General features: G+C 52.9%; 3 protein-coding genes across 9 annotated transcripts in view; 2 read left to right on the top strand and 1 right to left on the bottom strand.

Annotated features, from left to right (window-relative positions):
- The window catches only part of LOC124481493, a 33,778-nt gene extending 20,584 nt beyond the window's left edge, over positions 1-13,194 (top strand). For 4 of the 5 annotated variants that reach the window (XM_047041450.1, XM_047041451.1, XM_047041449.1 and 1 more), the window contains 27 exons: positions 283-438; positions 565-782; positions 1,096-1,181; positions 1,368-1,504; positions 1,744-1,869; positions 1,999-2,189; positions 2,394-2,482; positions 2,601-2,728; positions 2,911-3,038; positions 3,426-3,540; positions 3,634-3,852; positions 3,989-4,159; positions 4,462-4,611; positions 4,778-4,827; positions 4,930-5,059; positions 5,624-5,709; positions 5,869-5,998; positions 6,150-6,340; positions 6,769-6,859; positions 6,974-7,094; positions 7,503-7,699; positions 8,107-8,262; positions 8,933-9,066; positions 9,354-9,493; positions 9,823-9,917; positions 11,624-12,260; positions 12,369-13,194. In XM_047041450.1, the coding sequence (XP_046897406.1) occupies positions 283-438; positions 565-782; positions 1,096-1,181; positions 1,368-1,504; positions 1,744-1,869; positions 1,999-2,189; positions 2,394-2,482; positions 2,601-2,728; positions 2,911-3,038; positions 3,426-3,540; positions 3,634-3,852; positions 3,989-4,159; positions 4,462-4,611; positions 4,778-4,827; positions 4,930-5,059; positions 5,624-5,709; positions 5,869-5,998; positions 6,150-6,340; positions 6,769-6,859; positions 6,974-7,094; positions 7,503-7,699; positions 8,107-8,262; positions 8,933-9,066; positions 9,354-9,493; positions 9,823-9,917; positions 11,624-12,260; positions 12,369-12,451 (4,155 nt within the window). In that variant the 3' untranslated portion in view covers positions 12,452-13,194. Of the gene's footprint in view, positions 1-282; positions 439-564; positions 783-1,095; positions 1,182-1,367; positions 1,505-1,743; positions 1,870-1,998; positions 2,190-2,393; positions 2,483-2,600; positions 2,729-2,910; positions 3,039-3,425; positions 3,541-3,633; positions 3,853-3,988; positions 4,160-4,461; positions 4,612-4,777; positions 4,828-4,929; positions 5,098-5,623; positions 5,710-5,868; positions 5,999-6,149; positions 6,341-6,768; positions 6,860-6,973; positions 7,095-7,502; positions 7,700-8,106; positions 8,263-8,932; positions 9,067-9,353; positions 9,494-9,822; positions 9,918-11,623; positions 12,261-12,368 lie in introns of those variants that run through there. The other variant, XM_047041452.1, reaches the window with a different exon arrangement.
- Positions 13,195-13,199: 5 nt separating this feature from the next.
- On the bottom strand, positions 13,200-14,625 carry LOC124481494 (lipopolysaccharide-induced tumor necrosis factor-alpha factor homolog). 2 transcript variants are annotated; one of them, XM_047041454.1, is made up of 4 exons: positions 14,544-14,625; positions 13,783-13,915; positions 13,576-13,693; positions 13,200-13,509 (listed from the first exon to the last, which is right to left on the bottom strand). In XM_047041454.1, exons 1-3 carry the CDS (start codon positions 14,566-14,568, stop codon positions 13,585-13,587), a joined length of 267 nt encoding a protein of 88 aa, XP_046897410.1. In that variant the 5' UTR covers positions 14,569-14,625; the 3' UTR covers positions 13,200-13,509; positions 13,576-13,584. The 2 variants fall into 2 exon arrangements, with proteins under 2 accessions (XP_046897410.1, XP_046897409.1); XM_047041453.1 differs by having other exon boundaries at positions 13,200-13,693.
- A 500-nt stretch (positions 14,626-15,125) lies between these two features.
- ears2 (glutamyl-tRNA synthetase 2, mitochondrial) lies at positions 15,126-19,138 on the top strand. Of its 2 annotated transcripts, none has more exons than XM_047042198.1 (10): positions 15,126-15,632; positions 15,743-15,898; positions 16,118-16,307; positions 16,536-16,686; positions 16,843-17,164; positions 17,625-17,733; positions 18,086-18,245; positions 18,388-18,518; positions 18,661-18,796; positions 19,019-19,138. In XM_047042198.1, the coding sequence occupies exons 1-10, from the start codon at positions 15,374-15,376 to the stop codon at positions 19,118-19,120; spliced, it is 1,716 nt and encodes a 571-aa protein (XP_046898154.1). In that variant the 5' UTR covers positions 15,126-15,373; the 3' UTR covers positions 19,121-19,138. The 2 variants fall into 2 exon arrangements, with proteins under 2 accessions (XP_046898154.1, XP_046898152.1); XM_047042196.1 differs by having other exon boundaries at positions 16,536-16,707.
- Positions 19,139-19,170: the final 32 nt, after the last annotated feature.

Below are 19,170 nucleotides of genomic sequence, written 5' to 3'. Positions count from 1 at the left end.
GTGTGTGTCACCAGATGGAGGCTGTGAGGGTGTAGTAACAGTGTGTGTGTCACCAGATGGAGGCTGTGAGGGTGTGCGTGTGTAGTAACAGTGTGTGTGTGTCACCAGATGGAGGCTGTGAGGGTGTAGTAACAGTGTGTGTGTCACCAGATGGAGGCTGTGAGGGTGTAGTAACAGTGTGTGTGTGTCACCAGATGGAGGCTGTGAGGGTGTAGTAACAGAGTGTGTGTGTCACCAGATGGAGGCTGTGAGGGTGTAGTAACAGTGTGTGTGTGTCACCAGATGGAGGCTGTGAGTGTGCTAGCCGTCAGACAGCTGGCGGAGGTGTCCTCCACCCCGGGCCAGCTCACCAGCCCCGCCCAGGTTACCATGGTGATGAACAACGTCCCGGACCACCTCTTTACCTCCTTCTTCTCAGACTTCTCTCCCGCCGTCATGGTAACCAGATTCCAAACCATGCTTCAAACAAGCAGTACTGTAGGATAAAGACAACCTTGTAACTATTTAATAATCCTCTCTCTCCTCTTTTCACCCTCCGACTCTCTATCCCTCCCTCCCTTCCAGGGTCATGTGACCATGCTCCCCCCCTCAGTGAGGTCAGCCTTCCTCCAGATCATCTTCTCCCGCGGCAACCTCTCCAACCCAGTTGCCGTGGATGACCAGGAAGTGCTGTTGTGGCTGCATGTGAGGCTCCGCCCCCTACTGGTGGACATGTCTGCGCTCCACGTCGCCCCCTACTTCAGTGTGTTGGCACAAAGGAACTGCAGCACCCAGCAGCAGGGGTGAGAGTCACACTGCATGTCTCTGTCTCTCTACCTCCCTCTCTCTGTCTCTCTCTACCTCCCTTTCTCTCTCTATCTCTCTCTACCTCCCTCTCTCTCCATCTCTCTGTCTCCCTTTCTCTCTACCTCCCTCTCTCTATCTCTTGCTCTCTACACCCCTCTCTCTCCCTCCCTCTATCTCTCTTTATCTCCACTTTCTAATCCTCTGCTCCATCTCTCTTTCTTACTCATATTTACCGGTATCTATTTCCATCTCCACCTCTCCCTCTCTCTCTGTGTTCATCTCTCCTTCCTTATATCTCCTTTTCTCTAGAATGGACCTCCTTAACTCTACCATCTCCAGTCTCCATGACGACACCAAGAGTGTGATCTTCAGTCAGATGGTGGAGTCTCTCCGAGGTAGGAAGGGAGGGTGGCCTCTAGTAGACACACACAAAAACAACAATAACCACAACACTACGAACAAACACAATAATACTGTGACACAGACATACCTTCACACACACACACAACCTCACATACTCACCCTCACACACAACCTAACACACACACCCTAACACACAAACACTGTCTCTTGCCCCTCAGGACCCACACCGCTGCGTTGCTACGGTGACAACTACAACCACAGTTTCTATGGTTACCTGGAGAGTACATTCATGGGCTTTCAGTTCCCCAACCTGACCACCTTCATGTCCCTGATGCCCAGCAACCGCAGGGAACAGGTAGGGAGGGAGGCAGGGAGGCAGGGAGGGAGGGAGTGAGGCAGGGAGGGAGGGAGGGAGGCAGGGAGAGAGGGAGGGAGGAAGGGACAGGGAGGGAGGGAGGGAGGGACAGGGAGGGAGGCAGGGAGGCAGGGAGGGAGGGAGGGACAGGGAGGGAGGGAGGGACAGGGAGGGAAGGACAGGAAGGGAGGGGGGAGTGTGGGGAGGATGATTGTGATGATGGTGGTCTTCCTCCCCAGCTGATAAACTCCATGCCACCGTCAGACCTGGCTAGTTTCCTACGAAGGCCAAACAGCGTTGACGACAACACACAACTCTGTCTTCTCTACAGCACATACATGCTGACCCCTCTGCTGCTGGAGAAGGTACACACACACACACACACAATCTCTCTTCCACACACACACACACACAATCTCTCATCCACACACACACACACACAATCTCTCATCCACACACACACACACACACCCTCATCCTCTCCCTCTCTCCAGGAGAGACTGCCTGCGGCCGTGGGCCGTCTCACCTTGCCCTGCGTGTGGCCAGTGGCCCTAAGCTCAACCCGGGGGTCAGAGGTCAACGCTTGGTTCGACCTCCGTCTCCGTGACTACCTGGGCTTCCTGTCCAAGAGCCTGCTCACTTCCCCCGCTGTGCAGAACGCCACCTGTCCTGCCTTCAGGAAGCTGTAGGGTCTACACACACACACACACACCCTCACACACACCCTCACACACACACATACACACACTCACATACAAACACATACCCTCACTCACACACACACACACACACACATAAGCATTTAATCAGGTAGCATCAGTTGAGACAGGTAGCGTGTGTGAAGATGTTTTTCTGTTTTGATAAAGTGGTATGTGTGTGGTTGTTGCAGGGTGGCAGTGATGGGTAACCATAACTACAGCGCTGCAGACTTTGGAACCTCAGACGTGTATGACACCATCAGAACGTACCTCAAGTCAGGTCGGCCATCTTGGATCAAACCAGCAGTTTCTTTCGCACTCATAGAGACAACCTCAGTACCACGTCCACCATATCTCTACCTTCACCTGTTAATCTGAAACATCCTCTCCTCCTCCAGACTCGGTGCCCAGGTGTTACAGCTCCACTGACCCAGTCCTGAACTCCACAGCCTGGTTCTCTGACTACCTGGGGCCCTTCATGCCCCTCCTCACTCTGGAAGCCCTCAACACCTTTGGATCAACACAGGTGCTGCACCAACACCATGGCCCAGAAACCTAACCTGAACCTTTAACCCTAAACCAACTGAAGTTATGGTCAACATTTTCTTAGTTTGCCATCCTTGAGGGATAATGTGTGTGTGTGATGTGTGTGTACTGATGTGTGTGGATACAACATGACGTGTGTGTGTGATGTGTGTGTGTGTCCAGGTGTTGCAGGTGTTTACAGTGAACCCAGTCAACATCGCCCTTCTGAACCACTCCAGCCTGCCGGTCAACCTAACCAACTACTACACATATCTGATCTACCAGCAGGACAGCTCCTTCAGCCCTCTGCTGTAGGTACACACACACACCATCACACACACACTATCACAAACACACCATCACACACACACTATCACACACACACCATCACACACACACCATCACACACACGCTATCACACACACACCATCACACACATACCATCACACACACACTATCACACACACACCATCACACACACACTATCAAACACATACCATCACACACACACTATCACACACATACCATCACACACACACACCATCACACACACTTGTGATGTTTTGTTTGATGAATTTTGAATAACATGTTTAAACAACTGCCTTTCTCTTTTCATCCAACCCTCCCCCCCCTCCTCCCCCTCCTCCTCCCCCCCCCCCCTCCCCCTCCCCCCTCCTCCTCCCCCCTCCTCCCCCCAGTCTCCCCCTCCAGTGCAGGTGTGTTGCTCCTCCTCAGGCCTTTGCTCAGCTGACTGCAGAGCAGAGCAACATCGTTCTGTTCAACCTGAGCATCTGCTCCAACCTGGACCCACTGGTACAACACACACACACACACTCAGAGAACTCTCAGCTCCACACACAGCAGGTATGTGTGTGTGTGTGTATTAAACGTGTGTGTATGTCCCAGGTGTCAGCTCAGCTAGCCAGCAACATGGACGGCTCTCTGACGGAGAACTCCTTCGCTGCCCTCGGCAATAGCAGCACCGGGCTCAGCACTGGTCAGCTGATGCTGGCTCCGCCCACAGTGTTGTTCGCATCACTGCACATGCTCAGCCTGTTGACTGACTGGAACCAGGGACAGTCGCTGATGATCATCCAATCACTGCTCATGTCTGGATCCTTGCAGGTATGTGGAGGGAGGAATGGAGGGATAGATGGATAACATGACTGTATATAAATCTCTGATGGGGATGATAAGCTGAAAGGCTGGTATAAATCTCTGAAGGGGAAGACAAGTACATGGATGATCTCTCTCTCTCCAGATCAACAGCTCCTCCACTCTCCTCATGCTGGGAACTCTGTTGGGGGGCGTTCCCGTGGCAACAATGGGTGCCATCAGCGGTCAGGAGCTCATCCTGTCTTCCCAGAATCCTTCATTCCTCGCCAACCTGATCAACACTCCCATCATCCTCCAGCAGACCTTTGTCACCCAGGTACAGTGTCACACACCTGGTGCAGAGTGTGTTCAGTAGTCTTCCCCAGTGTCACACCTGTAGTCTTCCCCAGTTGTCACACCTTTACTCTTAAAGGTGTCACACCTGTAGTCTTCCCCAGGTGTCACACCTTTAGTGTTCCCCAGGTGTCACACCTTTAGTCTTCCCCAGGTGTCACACCTTTAGTCTTCCCCAGGTGTCACACCTTTAGTCTTTCCCAGGTGTCACACCTTTAGTCCTCCCCAGGTGTCACACCTTTATTCTGGTTCGGAATCTGACTCTGAATTTTCTGGCTGCACCAGATCATCTTGATGAACAGCAACGCAGAGAGCATCATCCAGAACGTTCCTGACAACATGGCAACGGAGATCCCTCGAGGGCAGCTATTAGGGTTCTCACAGAGCGGCGCCGTGGCAACCACCCTCAACAAGAAGAAGTGGAAGCAAGAGCAGGTGGGACACACACACACTCTCTTTAACACACTCACACTCTCTCTATGACACACACACACCCTCTCTATGACACACACACACTCTCTCTATGACACACTCACACTCTCTCTATGACACACACACATACTCTGACGTACACAAACTCTAACGCTCTGCTTCTGTGTAGGCTGTTCTGTTCTTCGACACAGTGGCGGTGCAGTTTGACAACCCTGACAGGTACGATCTTCTCCTCTTCCCTGTCCTCCTCCTTCTCTTCCTCCTCCTTCCCTCCATGTCTCACTCAACTATAATGTTGTGTGTGTGTGTGTGTGCGTGCAGCATATCGTCCTCGGTGCTCCAGGGCTTCACCTGCACCAGAGTGTCGACTCTGAGCCGCGTGAAGATCACAGGCCTGGTCAGAGCCTGCAGGAGGAGGGGGAGCCAGAGAGTCACCCTGCTGGAGACACAGGTAGGGGGAGCCAGAGAGTCACCCTGCTGGAGACACAGGTAGGGGGAGCCAGAGAGTCACCCTGGTGGAGACACAGGTAGGGGGAGGGGAGAGGGGAGGGGGAAGAGACACAGGTAGGGGGGAGGGGAGAGGGGAGGGGGAGGAGACACAGGTGAGGGGAGGGGGAGGAGACACGGGTAGGGGGAGGGGAGAGGGGAGGGGGAGGAGACACAGGTAGGGGGAGGGGAGAGGGGAGGGGGAGGAGACACAGGTAGGGGGAGGGGAGAGGGGAGGGGGAGGAGACACAGGTAGGGGGAGGGGAGAGGGGAGGGGGAGGAGACACAGGTGGGGAGAGGGGAGGATGGAGAGGGGAGGAGGAGAGGGGAGGGAGGTGGAGGGGGGGAGAGGGGTGTGGGAGGAGGGAGAGGGGTGTGGGAGAGGGGAGGAGTGTGGGAGAGGGGAGGGAGAGGGGTGTGGTAGGGGGGAGGGAGAGGGAGAGGGGAGGAGGGAGGTGGAGGAGGGAGGTGGAGGAGGGAGAGGGGTGTGGGAGAGGGTTACTGACAGTGTCTCTCCGCTCTGCTCCAGCTCACCTGCATGTACAACTACATCAAGGATGACAGCAACGCCACCAACTACAGCCTCTACCCTCCTGACCTGCTGCTGTACTACGAGTATGTACCCTAACTAGACCTAGCCCCTGGACTAGACCTAGCCCTGGACTAGACCTAGCCCTTGACTTGGACTAGCCCTGGATTAGAAATAATCCTGGACTAGGACTAGCCCTTGACTAACCCTGGCCCCTGGTCTAAACTCTCTCCCTGTGTTCCTAGCTACTCGCTGGTTCCTGACGGCTCCTGCAGGTCCTACTTCACCCAGCTGGGAGAGGCAGACTTCTCCCTCTTCTCCTCCGCACTCAGCTACAAACGCTCCGCTCTGCTGGACAATGCCAAGAGCTGCCTGGTCAGTCCCTTACAAACACACACACACACACACACACACACACTCACACACACACACACACACACACACACACACAAACACACACTCTCTCACACACACACACATGCACACTGCCGTTTTACCCAGTTGTGACCCAGCCGTGTGTGTGCAGGGTGTCGCTGGCTCCGCTCTGAGCCGGGACAGCGTGGTGGTTCTAGGGAACATGGTGTGCGTTCTGGATGCGTCCTTCATCCCCAGCTCTGACCCTCTGATCCTGGAGAACCTGAAGAACTGCCCCGACCTGACGGAGAGTCAGGTGGCTGCCATGGAAACACTGCTGCTGTCAGGGACAACGCAGTATGGGTAAGTGGACACTTCTCCTCTTCCCTCCTCCAACTCTCCCTCCTCCTCTCATCCTCTCATCCTTTCCTCCTCCTCCTCTCCTCTCCTCCTCTCCCTCCTCCTCTCCTCTCATCCTTTCCTCTTCCCTCCTCCTCCTCTACTACTCTCATCCTTTCCTCTTCCCTCCTCCTCCTCTCCCTCCTCCTCTCCTCCTCTCCTCCTTTCCTCTTCCCTCCTCCTCTCCTCTCCCCCTCTCCTCCTCTCCTCCTCTCCTCCTCTACTCTCTTCTCCTCCTCTTCTCTCCTCTCCTCTCCTCTCCTCTTCTCTTCTCTTCTCTTCTCTTCTCTTCTCCTCTCCTCTCCTCTCCTTTCTCTTGTTGCCTTGGTGTTGACAGCTTGTTGTCGTTGTTGTATTGATGTTGTTGCTTTTGTTGTTGATGTTGTTGTCAGGAACCCGTCCTCCTGGGGCAGGAAGACTCTAGATGATTTGGGTGTTCTGCCTCTCTACCTCAGCAGCAACTTCTACCAGCGCTTCGACAGGGTGAGAGGGTGTGCTTGTGTTAGGGTAAACAGGATTTTGAATGAGACTGAATTGAAGAGGAGTAGCCATACGTGTGTGTACCTGCATGAGTGTTAAACTGTGTTCCTCTGCCAGGCGACGAAGCGTGCGTTCCTGAAGTCCTTCCTGATAAACAACAGCCTGAGCCGGAGGAAGAGGAGGAGGATGAAGACTGCCATCCGCCAGTCCAACAAGAGCCTGGCCAAACGGGACATAGGTACACGCTGGCTGTTCTGTTTATCCCCCCTCCCTCCGCGCTCTCGGAAATATGGTCTGATTGCAGTAAACACAGTCTGACTGTCATAAACACAGTCTGACTGAAGTAAACACAGTCTGACTGAAGTAAACACAGTCTGACTGTCATAAACACAGTCTGACTGTCATAAACACAGTCTGACTGCAGTAAACACAGTCTGACTGTCATAAACACAGTCTGACTGAAGTAAACACAGTCTGACTGTCAAAAACACAGTCTGACTGCAGTAAACACAGTCTGACTGTCATAAACACAGTCTGACTGTCATAAACACAGTCTGACTGAAGTAAACACAGTCTGACTGTCAAAAACACACTCTGACTGCAGTAAACACAGTCTGACTGGTTGTTTGGTGCCCCCCCCCTCCAGTCCCGAAGATGGACGACTGCATGGTGGGGGAGATCAACCAGATCATCATCAACGATGACGCCTTCCCCTTCGACTACGACGTGGCCCAGTTCAACAGCTGCCTCAGTGTTGCCGTGGTGAGGGACAACCTGGCAGCCATCACTGCTAAGGTGGACCAGGAGGAATACCTGAGCATCGTACTGAACAAACTCAGACAGGTAGGAACACCTGATTATCGTACTGAACAAACTCAGACAGGTAGGAACACCTGAGCATCATACTGAACACAGACAGGCAGGAACACCTGAGCATCATACTAAACACAGACAGGCAGGAACACCTGAGCATCATACTGAACACAGACAGGCAGGAACACCTGAGCATCATACTGAACACAGACAGGTAGGAACACCTGAGCATCATACTGAACACAGACAGGCAGGAACACCTGAGCATCATACTGAACACAGAAAGGCAGGAACACCTGAGCATCATACTGAACACAGACAGGGTGTGTGGATGGGATGGGGGAGGGAAGGAGGGAAGGGGAAGAGGAGGGAGGAAGGAGGATGGAGGAGCCTATTCTCAGACAGGAAGTGCTGACTGTTGTGATGCCTTGGTCCAGGCCTACTCCCCCACCATCCCAGAGATGAGCGTCCAGGTGCTTGGCCCCGCCTCCCGCCTGGCCACTAGTGATGACATCAGCATGTGGAACATCACCAAGATCGACACGCTCTCCGCCCTCATGAACCCCGCCGATGGAGACTGGCCTGCTCCCATGGTAACCGACCGGTTCTGACTGGTTCACACTTACATATCATTCATCTGGCGCTGGGCAGCACTTGTATATTGCTTTGGATAATAGTTTATCAAATGTGCTCGATGCAGGCTCAGGCCATTTCTGCACCCTCTCTCTCTTGCATACATTTCCTATCTCTGTCCAATGAAGCCATAAAAAGGCCAACAAATATGTATAAAAAATGTGTGTGTGTGTCTGTGTTCTCCTGTGTGTGTGTGTCTGTGTTCGCCTGTGTGTGTGTCTGTGTTCGCCTGTGTGTGTGTGTCTGTGTTCGCCTGTGTGTGTGTGTCTGTGTTCGCCTGTGTGTGTGTGTGTGTGTTCGCCTGTGTGTGTGTCTGTGTTCGCCTGTGTGCGTGTCTGTGTTCACCTGTGTGTGTGTGTCTGTGTTCGTGTGTGTGTGTGTGTCTGTGTTCATCTGTGTGTGTGTGTCTGTGTTCGTCTGTGTGTGTGTCTGTGTTTGCCTGTGTGTGTGTCTGTGTTCGCCTGTGTGTGTGTGTGTCTGTGTTCGCCTGTGTGTGTGTGTCTGTGTTCGCCTGTGTGTGTGTGTCTGTGTTCGCCTGTGTGTGTGTGTGTCTGTGTTCGTCTGTGTGTGTGTGTCTGTGTTTGCCTGTGTGTGGGTCTGTGTTCGCCTGTGTGTGTGCCTGTGTGCCAGGCCAAGGCCATCATCTCCAAGTACCTGAGCAGTGGGCGGAGCCTGGGCAGTGCAGAGCTGACTGCTATTGGAGGAGCCAATCTGTGCTCCCTGGACGCCAGTGTTCTACAGAGCATCACCCCAGACAGCCTCAGGTCAGGGGTCAGCGATCAGGGGTCAGGGGTCAGGGTAGGGGGCTCTGTAGGATCCTCAGAGAGATGTTCTGGCTAGTAGACATGTTCTGTTCATTGAGGGTTGAGTGGAGTTGTGAGATACAAGGATTTGTGATGACATGTTATGAGGTGCGATGACTTGTGCTAAGATGCTATGACATGTTATAATAGGAGATGTGATGAGGTTCGATGATGTGATGTTCTGTATGTGATGAGGTTCGATGATGTGATGTTCTGTATGTGATGGAGACATGTTGTGTTCCCTGCAGCAAGGCCCCAGCGCTGAGCCAGGGTTCCTGCTCTCAAGAGAAGAAGAACATTCTGTTCACCACGGCAACATCTGCTTTCCTCAGAACCAAAGCTGGAACTGTGTCTGCCACAAGCTACCAGCTCACACTGCCATACCTGGGTACACACACACACACACACACACACAGCCATACCTGGGTACACACACACACACACAGCCATACCTGGGTACACACACACACACACACAGCCATACCTGGGTACACACACACACAGCCATACCTGGGTACACGCACACAGCCATACCTGGGTACACACACACACACACAGCCATACCTGGGTACACGCACACACACACAGCCATACCTGGGTACACACACACACATACCTGGGTACACACACATCTACACTGAACCCTCTTCACACAGACACTCTTCATCCCAGCTCCCTGTCTTGACCAGCTGAGTGTGTTCCTGGTCTGTCCTCCAGGTGGCGCCACCCCCTCCTACATAAAGAGTCTGTCAGCCTCTAACATCAGCATGGACCTGGCCACCTTCACCAGCCTCAGTCTGGACACTGTCCTGGTACACACACACACACACACACCAGCCTCAGTCTGGACACTGTCCTGGTACACACACACACACACACCAACCTCAGTCTGGACACTGTCCTGGTACACACACACACACACACACACACACACCAGCCTCAGTCTGGACACTGTCCTGGTACACACACACACACACACACACACACCAGCCTCAGTCTGGACACTGTCCTGGTACACACACACACACACACCAGCCTCAGTCTGGACACTGTCCTGGTGCACACACACACACACACACACACCAGCCTCAGTCTGGACACTGTCCTGGTACACACACACACACACACACACACCAGCCTCAGTCTGGACACTGTCCTGGTACACACACACACACACACACACACACACCAGCCTCAGTCTGGACACTGTCCTGGTACACACACACACACACACACCAGCCTCAGTCTGGACACTGTCCTGGTACACACACACACACACACACCAGCCTCAGTCTGGACACTGTCCTGGTACACACACACACACACACACCAGCTTCAGTCTGGACACTGTCCTGGTACACACACACACCAGCCTCAGTCGGGACACTGTCCTGGTACACACACACACACACACACCAGCCTCAGTCTGGACACTGTCCTGGTACACACACACACACACACACCAGCCTCAGTCTGGACACTGTCCTGGTACACACACACACACACACACACACCAGCCTCAGTCTGGACACTGTCCTGGTACACACACACACACCAGCCTCAGTCGGGACACTGTCCTGGTACACACACACACACACACACCAGCCTCAGTCTGGACACTGTCCTGGTACACACACACACACACCAGCCTCAGTCTGGACACTGTCCTGCTACACACACACACACACACACCAGCCTCAGTCTGGACACTGTCCTGGTACACACACACACACCAGCCTCAGTCTGGACACTGTCCTGGTACACACACACACACACACACACACCAGCCTCAGTCTGGACACTGTCCTGGTACACACACACACACACACACCAGCCTCAGTCTGGACACTGTCCTGGTACACACACACACACACACACCAGCCTCAGTCTGGACACTGTCCTGGTACACACACACACACACCAGCCTCAGTCGGGACACTGTCCTGGTACACACACACACACACACACACACCAGCCTCAGTCTGGACACTGTCCTGGTACACACACACACACACACCAGCCTCAGTCTGGACACTGTCCTGGTACACACACACACACACACCAGCCTCAGTCTGGACACTGTCCTGGTACACACACACACACACACACACCAGCCTCAGTCGGGACACTGTCCTGGTACACACACACACACACACACACCAGCCTCAGTCTGGACACTGTCCTGGTAGACACACACACACACCAGCCTCAGTCTGGACACTGTCCTGCTACACACACACACACACACCAGCCTCAGTCTGGACACTGTCCTGGTACACACACACACACCAGCCTCAGTCTGGACACTGTCCTGGTACACACACACCAGCCTCAGTCTGGACACTGTCCTGGTACACACAAACACACACACACCAGCCTCAGTCTGGACACTGTCAGTACACAGCCACACATGTAACCTGCAAGATGAACTGGTTAAACTCACTTTATGTGTGTGTGCTTGTGTATGTGTGTGGGTGTGTGTGCGTTTTTGTGTGTTTGCGTGTGGGTGTAACTGCAGGCCCTGAGCGTGAGTGAGGTGCAGGGCCTGCTGGGGTCCAACCTGCCCCAGCTGAGGAGCTATGAGAACGTGAGTGTGGTCCAGAGCTGGGTCTCCACGCAGTACCAGTCAGACCTCAACACCCTGGGTCTGGGCCTGACCGGCGGCAAGGCTGACCCCACACCCACCGGGGTGGGAACCATCTTCATCCCCAACACCACTCTGGCCTCCACTACGGGTTCCATGGCTGGATCTACTGCCAGTTCAACTGCTGGTCCTACTGCTGGTTCTACTGCTGGATCTACTGCTGGTTCAACTGCTGGTTCAACTGCTGGTTCAACTGCTGGACCTACTGCTGGTTTAACTGCTGGACCTACTGCTGGACCTACTGCTGGACCCACTGCTGGACCCACTGCTGGACCCACTGCTGGACCTACTGCTGGACCCACTGCTGGACCTACTGCTGGACCTACTGCTGGACCTACTGCTGGACCCACTGCTGGACCTACTGCTGGACCCACTGCTGGACCCACTGCTGGACCTACTGCTGGACCTACTGCTGGACCCACTGCTGGACCTACTGCTGGACCCACTGCTGGACCCACTGCTGGACCTACTGCTGGTTCTATCACAACTGCAGGATCTACTGCCACTACTGGTGAGTTGGTTCCGCTCTTGTTTTTTTTGTCACTAGTACGTTCTCACTATTAGATTAAGTTAGACGTTCTGATGTGTTCTCATTGAAGTTGTGTTCTGTGTTCTGCAGGAAGTGGAGTTGGCAGAATCTCACCCTCTCAGATCCTCCTCCCTTTTCTTCTCCCGCTCTTCATCCTGCACATACTTCAGTGATGTCAAAGCCCTGTCGTGTACACGCACTTCAGTGATGTCACAGCCCTGTCGTGTACACGCACTTCAGTGATGTCACAGCCCTGTCGTTTAGCAGACGCTCTTATCCAGAGCGACTTACAATACAGGGACATTCCCGTAAGGCAAGTAGGGTGAACTGCTTTGCCCAAGGACATATTGTAATTGGCACGGCCGGGAAGCGAACCAGCAACCTTCTGATTAATAGCCCGATTCCTTAACCGCTCAGCCATAATGAAGGATGTATTCTAGTGATTAACCAGACTCTAATCAAAGGAAATGAAAAACAAAACCATATACAGTTCACAAAAACCCTCTGTTGTCCGAAACAAATCAGAACAAATCTTCTTCTGTTATGTATGCTGTGTTTTCTTTTTCCTGATTTTGTTTTGTTCATAATAATAATAATAATAATACCATCTGTGGGAGCCAAATGTTTTTGTTTTGTTTTGTATTAATTGAAATCCACTTTCTGGAGCCTTAAACCCTGGAAATCTGGTATGTAGAATATACATTTAGTTAATTTAGTTGACGCTCTTATCCAGAGCGAGTGAATATATTCAGAGAGAATATATTCATAATATTGTATAAAGTGTAAAGGGTAAATGAAGGGTTAAACACTATAGAACTTCCTGTAAGTATGACATCACCACTGTCCTTCTGTGATGTCACTGCCACCTTCCTTATATTCTGAATCTGTCATCAAATAAAGAGAAACATGTCACTCATCAGATGTCATACAATCTCTTTTATTGTCCGTCACACAATATTGCTGCATTCAGCAAAGCATGCTGGTTAATGTGGTTCTTCTCCTGAAAGAGAGATTTTGCAGGTACCCAGACAGATTTAACAAGTATTCAAGGTTTGGTGAGGGCGGGAGGGAGACATTATGTCTGTGTGTATGTTAAGGCCTGTCCAGGGAGGTTATAATGCCTGTCCAGGGAGGTTATAATGCCTGTCCAGGGATGTTATAATGCCTGTCCAGGGAGGTTATCATGTCTGTCCAGGGAGGTTATAATGCCTGTCCAGGGAGGTTATAATGCCTGTCCAGGGAGGTTATCATGTCTGTCCAGGGAGGTTATAATGCCTGTCCAGGGAGGTTATAATGCCTGTCCAGGTTATAAGCGCTTGTGGACCCCCAGCAGAGCCTTGCAGGAGGGGCAGGAGTGTTGGGCATTGCGGAGGCGGTCCACACAGAAGGGAATGAGACAGCAACCCAGCACAAACCTGGGGAGCAGAGGAGAGACTGGTTACACACACACACTCGCACACACATGCATACACTTCTACACACACAGACACACACACGCATGTACCCGCAGAGGAACAGGCCTCCACAGAAGAGGTAAGTAAGCAGGCCGGCCGAGTAGTCCACCTGGGAGACGACCACCTGCTGACAGGAGGGGCAGGTGACCTGCACTGGCCTGGAGGACAGGGGGCCCAGGGGCACTGGGGGGGGGGGGGCAAGATTGAATATGCAGTGAATAGAATAGCAGAGTAGACATTAGAATGTAATCCAAAATAAAGGAAGAGAATAGAACAGTGAGAGAAAATGGAGAGGAGAGGGAATAGAGGAGAGAGAGATAGAGAAGAGAGGAGAGAGGAGAGGAGAGGAGGGAAAGAGGGAAGAAAGGGGAGGAAAGGGAAGAGAGGAGAGGGAAGGGAGGAGAGGGAAGAGAGGGAAGAGAGGAGAGGGAAGAGAGGGAAGAGAGGGAAGAGAGGAGAGAGAGGAGAGGGGAAAACAGGACAGGAGAGGAAAGAGAGGAGAAGAGAGGGAAGAGAGGAGAGGAGAGAGGAGTGAGAGGAGAGAGAGGAGAAGAGAGCAGAGGAAAGAGAGGAGAAGAGAGATGAGAGAGAGGGGTGAGAGAAGAGAGCAGAGGAAAGAGAGAAGAGAGATGAGAGAGAGGAGTGAGAGGAGAAGAGAGCAGAGGAGAGAGAGGAGAACAGAGGAGAACAGAGGAGAGGAGAGAGAGGAGAGAGAGGGGAGGAGAAGAGGGGCGAGGAGAGGAAATGGTAAAAAGCTGAAAAACAGGTGTGACTTGATATATAACAAGTTCACCAGAAAACAGACACTGACCTGCAGGAATCTGGGAGTTCGCCATGAACAAGTCTGTGGATTCAGGGTTCTGTAGTCTTGACCAACTGACAGGAAGAAAATAACTGTCATCTCTCCCTCCCCTCCCTCCCTCTCCCTTTCTCTCTCTCTCTACCTCCCTCCTTCCCTCCCTACCTCTCTCTCTCTCTACCTCCCTCTCTCCCTCCCTCCCTCAGCCCCTCTACAGTGTTAGAACTTTGGACAGTAGCTTTGGAAGAAGCTCTTCTCTGTGTTTCCTGATTCCATTCATTAGAAACACGAGACATACCTCTGTTACAGCCTGAGTGTAAGACAGAGTGTGTGTGTGTGCTGTGTGTGTGAGTGTGTGATGTCTCTCGCAGTTTCAGTTTCTCCCTGAAATGAGTAGCACATGGTCCTGCTTAATCTGGTTAGGCTAACAAGGCCCCATCTGTCTTGCCCCCCCCCCCCCCCCCCAACACACACACTCACACTCGGTTGCAGTCGTTGCCTTAGTTATCGTTAGACCAACACCCTTCACGAGTTTCACGGAGACTTTTATTTTGAAGAAAGAAAATCGCTGCGCTTTAGCGGAAGTAGCGGAAGTTACGTTACCTCATTCAACAACATAGAGAAGTACAATTGACGGTCACAGTTGAGTGTTTATTCTGTATGTTTAAAAACATTTTGCCTACACTTCTTAGATGTAGAGTGCGTTCTTTGGACATTTTAAGGAACATGATTCCCTCAAGGACGATTCCCGGCTGACGCGGACACCGCGTGTCTGTGTTGTTTCACTGTTTGTGGTTCGGTTCTCTGTATCGTCCGGCAACCTCAACAGTAAAGTTTACAGTATGATGATTGCGTTCCAGTTTACCGTTATGCAAACCGGAGCACCGAATCGGTGCCTCCTCCTAGAAACGTGCAAGCGATGCTATCTTAATGTTGCAGTACGAAGAGTTCACGGTCCACCGGCACTAACGAACACATCACTGCCAGTACACCGCATAGAGAACCGGCGTTCGGACCTCCGGTGCACAGTCCCCTCGATGAGAAGCAGTTCTACCGAGTCACCTACCAAAGTCAGGGTTCGGTTCGCCCCGAGTCCCACAGGTAAGAACCAGCACGTGACGACTCCGTTTAATCCCCAAATCCAGCAGTTTGCTCGTTAAACATCTCCGAATGTGCCGTTTATCAACCAATTGTTGACTGTCTGCCTCTAGGGCTGCTTCACCTGGGCGGGCTCCGCACCGCGTTGTACAACTACCTGTTCGCGAAGAAGTACGGAGGAACGTTTATCCTGCGCATGGAAGACACAGACCAGACCCGGCTAGTACCGGGGGCGGCGGAGTCTATTGAAGACATGCTGGAGTGGGCCGGTAAGAGACATACCTACACACACACACAGTGGTACTATTGGCAGATACATTGTATGTATAGTCTTGTCTTAAGAATTTCAGTGCCCAGTCTAACCTTGTGTTGTTCTGTGTACCTGACAAATAAAAGACTTGAACATTGAACATCTTTTGGTTGTTGATCTTGTGCTTTTAAATAATATACTTTAATCTCCATCCTTTTCACTCCCCCCCCCCCCCCAGGTATCCCTCCAGATGAGAGTCCCCGTAGAGGCGGGGCTTATGGGCCCTACCTGCAATCCCATAGGCTGCCGCTCTATGCCAAGGCTGCTGATAGGCTAGTGCAGTCAGGCCATGCCTACCGCTGTTTCTGCACCGTTCAGCGTCTGGAGCTTCTGAAGAGAGAAGCTGTACGACTGGGACAGACTCCACGGTACACACACACACAGTACACACACACCACGGTACACACACACAGTACACACACACCACGGTACATACACACACACACCACGGTACATACACACACACACACCATACACACACACACACACTACACACACACCACGGTACATACACACACACCACGGTACATACACACACACCATGGTACACCCCCCTTCTCCCCTCACGGTATGGTGTGTGTGTGTGTGTGTGTCAGCTATGATAACCGGTGCAGCCACCTGCGAGCTGAGCAGGTGGAGGACAGGCTCTCTCAGGAGGTTCCTCACGTTGTCAGGTTCCGTCTAGAACCAGGGGTGGAACCCTTCCAGGACCTGGTGTTTGGGTGGACGCGACATGAGGTGGCTCAGGTCAGACAGCCCGGGATGGAGGTGGATAGCATAACCTGTGTGTGTGTGTGTGTATCCTACCTGTGTGTGTGTGTGTGTATCTTACCTGTGTGTGTGTATCATACCTGTGTGTGTGTGTGTGTGTTTCATACCTGTGTGTGTGTGTGTGTGTGTCAGGTAGAAGGAGACCCGGTGGTGCTGAAGGCAGACGGCTTCCCCACTTACCACCTGGCCAGCGTGCTGGACGACCACCTGATGGGGGTGACCCACGTTCTGCGAGGCTCTGAGTGGCTCATCTCTACCCCCAAACACCTGCTGCTGCACCGCGCCCTGGAGCAGGCCCCGCCCACTTACGCCCACCTGCCTTTGCTGGCCAACCAGGATGGCAGCAAGCTGTCCAAGAGGCAGGGGGACGTGAGCGTCCAGAGGTACCGGGCAGAGGGAGTCCTGCCTGAGGCCCTGCTGGACACCATCACACTCTGCGGATCTGGCTTCACCTGTGAGGAGGAGGGGGGTCTGGCTTCACCTGTGAGGAGGAGGGGGGTCTGGCTTCACCTGTGAGGAGGAGGGGGGTCTGGCTTCACCTGTGAGGAGGAGGGGGGTCTGGCTTCACCTGTGAGGAGGGGGGGGGGGGGTCTGGCTTCACCTGTGAGGAGGAGGGGGGTCTGGCTTCACCTGTGAGGAGGAGGGGGGTCTGGCTTCACCTGTGAGGAGGGGGGGGGTCTGGCTTCACCTGTGAGGAGGAGGGGGGTCTGGCTTCACCTGTGAGGAGGAGGGGGGTCTGGCTTCACCTGTGAGGAGGGGGGGGGGGGTCTGGCTTCACCTGTGAGGAGGAGGGGGGTCTGGCTTCACCTGTGAGGAGGGGGGGCTTGGGTTAAGGGTTGTGTGTGTGATGTGTGTGGTATGATGTGTGTCTGATGTGGTGTGTGTGATGTGGTGTGTGTGTGTGTGTGTTTCAGCTCATCGTATGGGCCGCAGCTTGCAGGAACTGGTCTCAGATTTCAACCCTTCTAAGATCACCACCCACTCTGCGCTGCTGGACCTGAACAAACTACCTGAGTTCAGCAGGTACACACACTCACATGTCTACACACACACACTTTCACACACACACACATGTCTACACACACACTTTCACACACACACACACACACACATGTCTACACACACACACTCACACACACATGTCTACACACACACACTTTCACACACACTCACACACACATGTCTACACACACACACTTTCACACACACTCACACACACATGTCTACACACACACACTTTCACACACACACACATGTATACACACTTACACTCTCTCTCTCACACATTCTCACACACACACCTGTACAGACACTCACTCTCTCAAATCACACACACATACCCCTCCGTCTCCATGGTAACCTGTCTTTTCTCCAGGATCCACCTGCAGCAGCTGATCGAGGACGAGCAGCGCTGTGATTGGCTGGTGAAAGATCTCCGGGGGCGTGTCCAGCAGGCCTACGGAACCCAGATCCAGGGAGTGGAACAGGAAGTGCTCCACATGGATTACATCACACGCATTCTCCACCTGCGAAAGGTAACCACGACGACGATATCACACATGCCCAACTCATTCACCCAATGTTCCTGAGATTGTCTCTCCTCTTCTCATCCCTCTTTCCTCTTCTTGTCTCTCCTAAACCCCCCCCCCCCCCCCCCCCCCCCCCCCCCCCCCCCAGGGTCATATCTCCTCCCTGTCAGAGCTGCTGTCTCCTCAGTACAGCTACCTGTGGCTGCGCCCCGCCCTCTCCCTCCAGCAGGTGGCAGCACTCAGTCCAGAGCCCGGACACATCACCTCTCTGGCCCTGCGGTGGGTCACACACACACACACCTATATAAACACACACACACGCACCTATATACACACACACACATACACACACATATACACACACACACCTATATACACACACACTGAGTATACAGTATTGAGTGTTATGGTGTGTATGTAGGTTGGTGGAGGAGCAGGGAGGTCAGTGGTCGGTGGAGCCCCTGGGGGCGGAGCTTAAGGCTCTGTCTCAGAAGACCAGAAGAACCAAGTACAGAGACACCATGAAGCTGCTGCGCCTAGCTCTCAGCGGTCTGCAGGTACACACACACCATGCTGCGCCTAGCTCTCGGCGGTCTGCAGGTACACACACACACACACTAGAGGTCGAACAGATACCATGTGAAGTAGTGCTTTATGCCTTACCTCTTTCTCTCATCCCTCCATCTCCTTTACCTCCCTCCATCACTCTTTTTATCTCCTCCCTCTCTGCTCTCCTCTCTAAATCCTACCCCCTCTCTACCCCCTCTCTCTCCCCACAGCAAGGCCCCAGCGTAGCAGAGATGATGGTTTGTCTCGGCCCCTCAGAAGTCACACATCGCTTCCAGAAACTTCTGCAGCTCTCACAGACTCAAACACAATAAAACTTACAAAAAAACGTATTTAGTTGGTTTTGGTGTTTGTATGAAAGTTA

The sequence above is a fragment of the Hypomesus transpacificus genome, chromosome 19 (genome assembly GCF_021917145.1).
Source record: "Hypomesus transpacificus isolate Combined female chromosome 19, fHypTra1, whole genome shotgun sequence".
NCBI lineage: Eukaryota > Metazoa > Chordata > Actinopteri > Osmeriformes > Osmeridae > Hypomesus > Hypomesus transpacificus.
This window is presented reverse-complemented; position numbering and strand designations above follow the sequence as displayed.

What these genes read in the sequence shown, in the direction of transcription:
- LOC124481494 (XM_047041453.1), bottom strand. Translation starts at nt 14,568, where the DNA reads ATGGCGAACTCCCAGATTCCTGCAG. An exon ending in GAACTCCCAGATTCCTGCAG is followed by an intron (nt 13,916 to 14,543) that starts GTCAGTGTCTGT and finishes CCCCCCCCCCAG; the next exon opens with TGCCCCTGGGCCCCCTGTCC. An exon ending in GGAGGCCTGTTCCTCTGCGG is followed by an intron (nt 13,694 to 13,782) that starts GTACATGCGTGT and finishes TCTGCTCCCCAG; the next exon opens with GTTTGTGCTGGGTTGCTGTC.
- ears2 (XM_047042196.1), top strand. Translation starts at nt 15,374, where the DNA reads ATGATGATTGCGTTCCAGTTTACCGTTATGCAAACCGGAGCACCGAAT. An exon ending in CGACTGGGACAGACTCCACG is followed by an intron (nt 16,308 to 16,535) that starts GTACACACACAC and finishes TGTGTGTGTCAG; the next exon opens with CTATGATAACCGGTGCAGCC. An exon ending in GCATTCTCCACCTGCGAAAG is followed by an intron (nt 18,246 to 18,387) that starts GTAACCACGACG and finishes CCCCCCCCCCAG; the next exon opens with GGTCATATCTCCTCCCTGTC.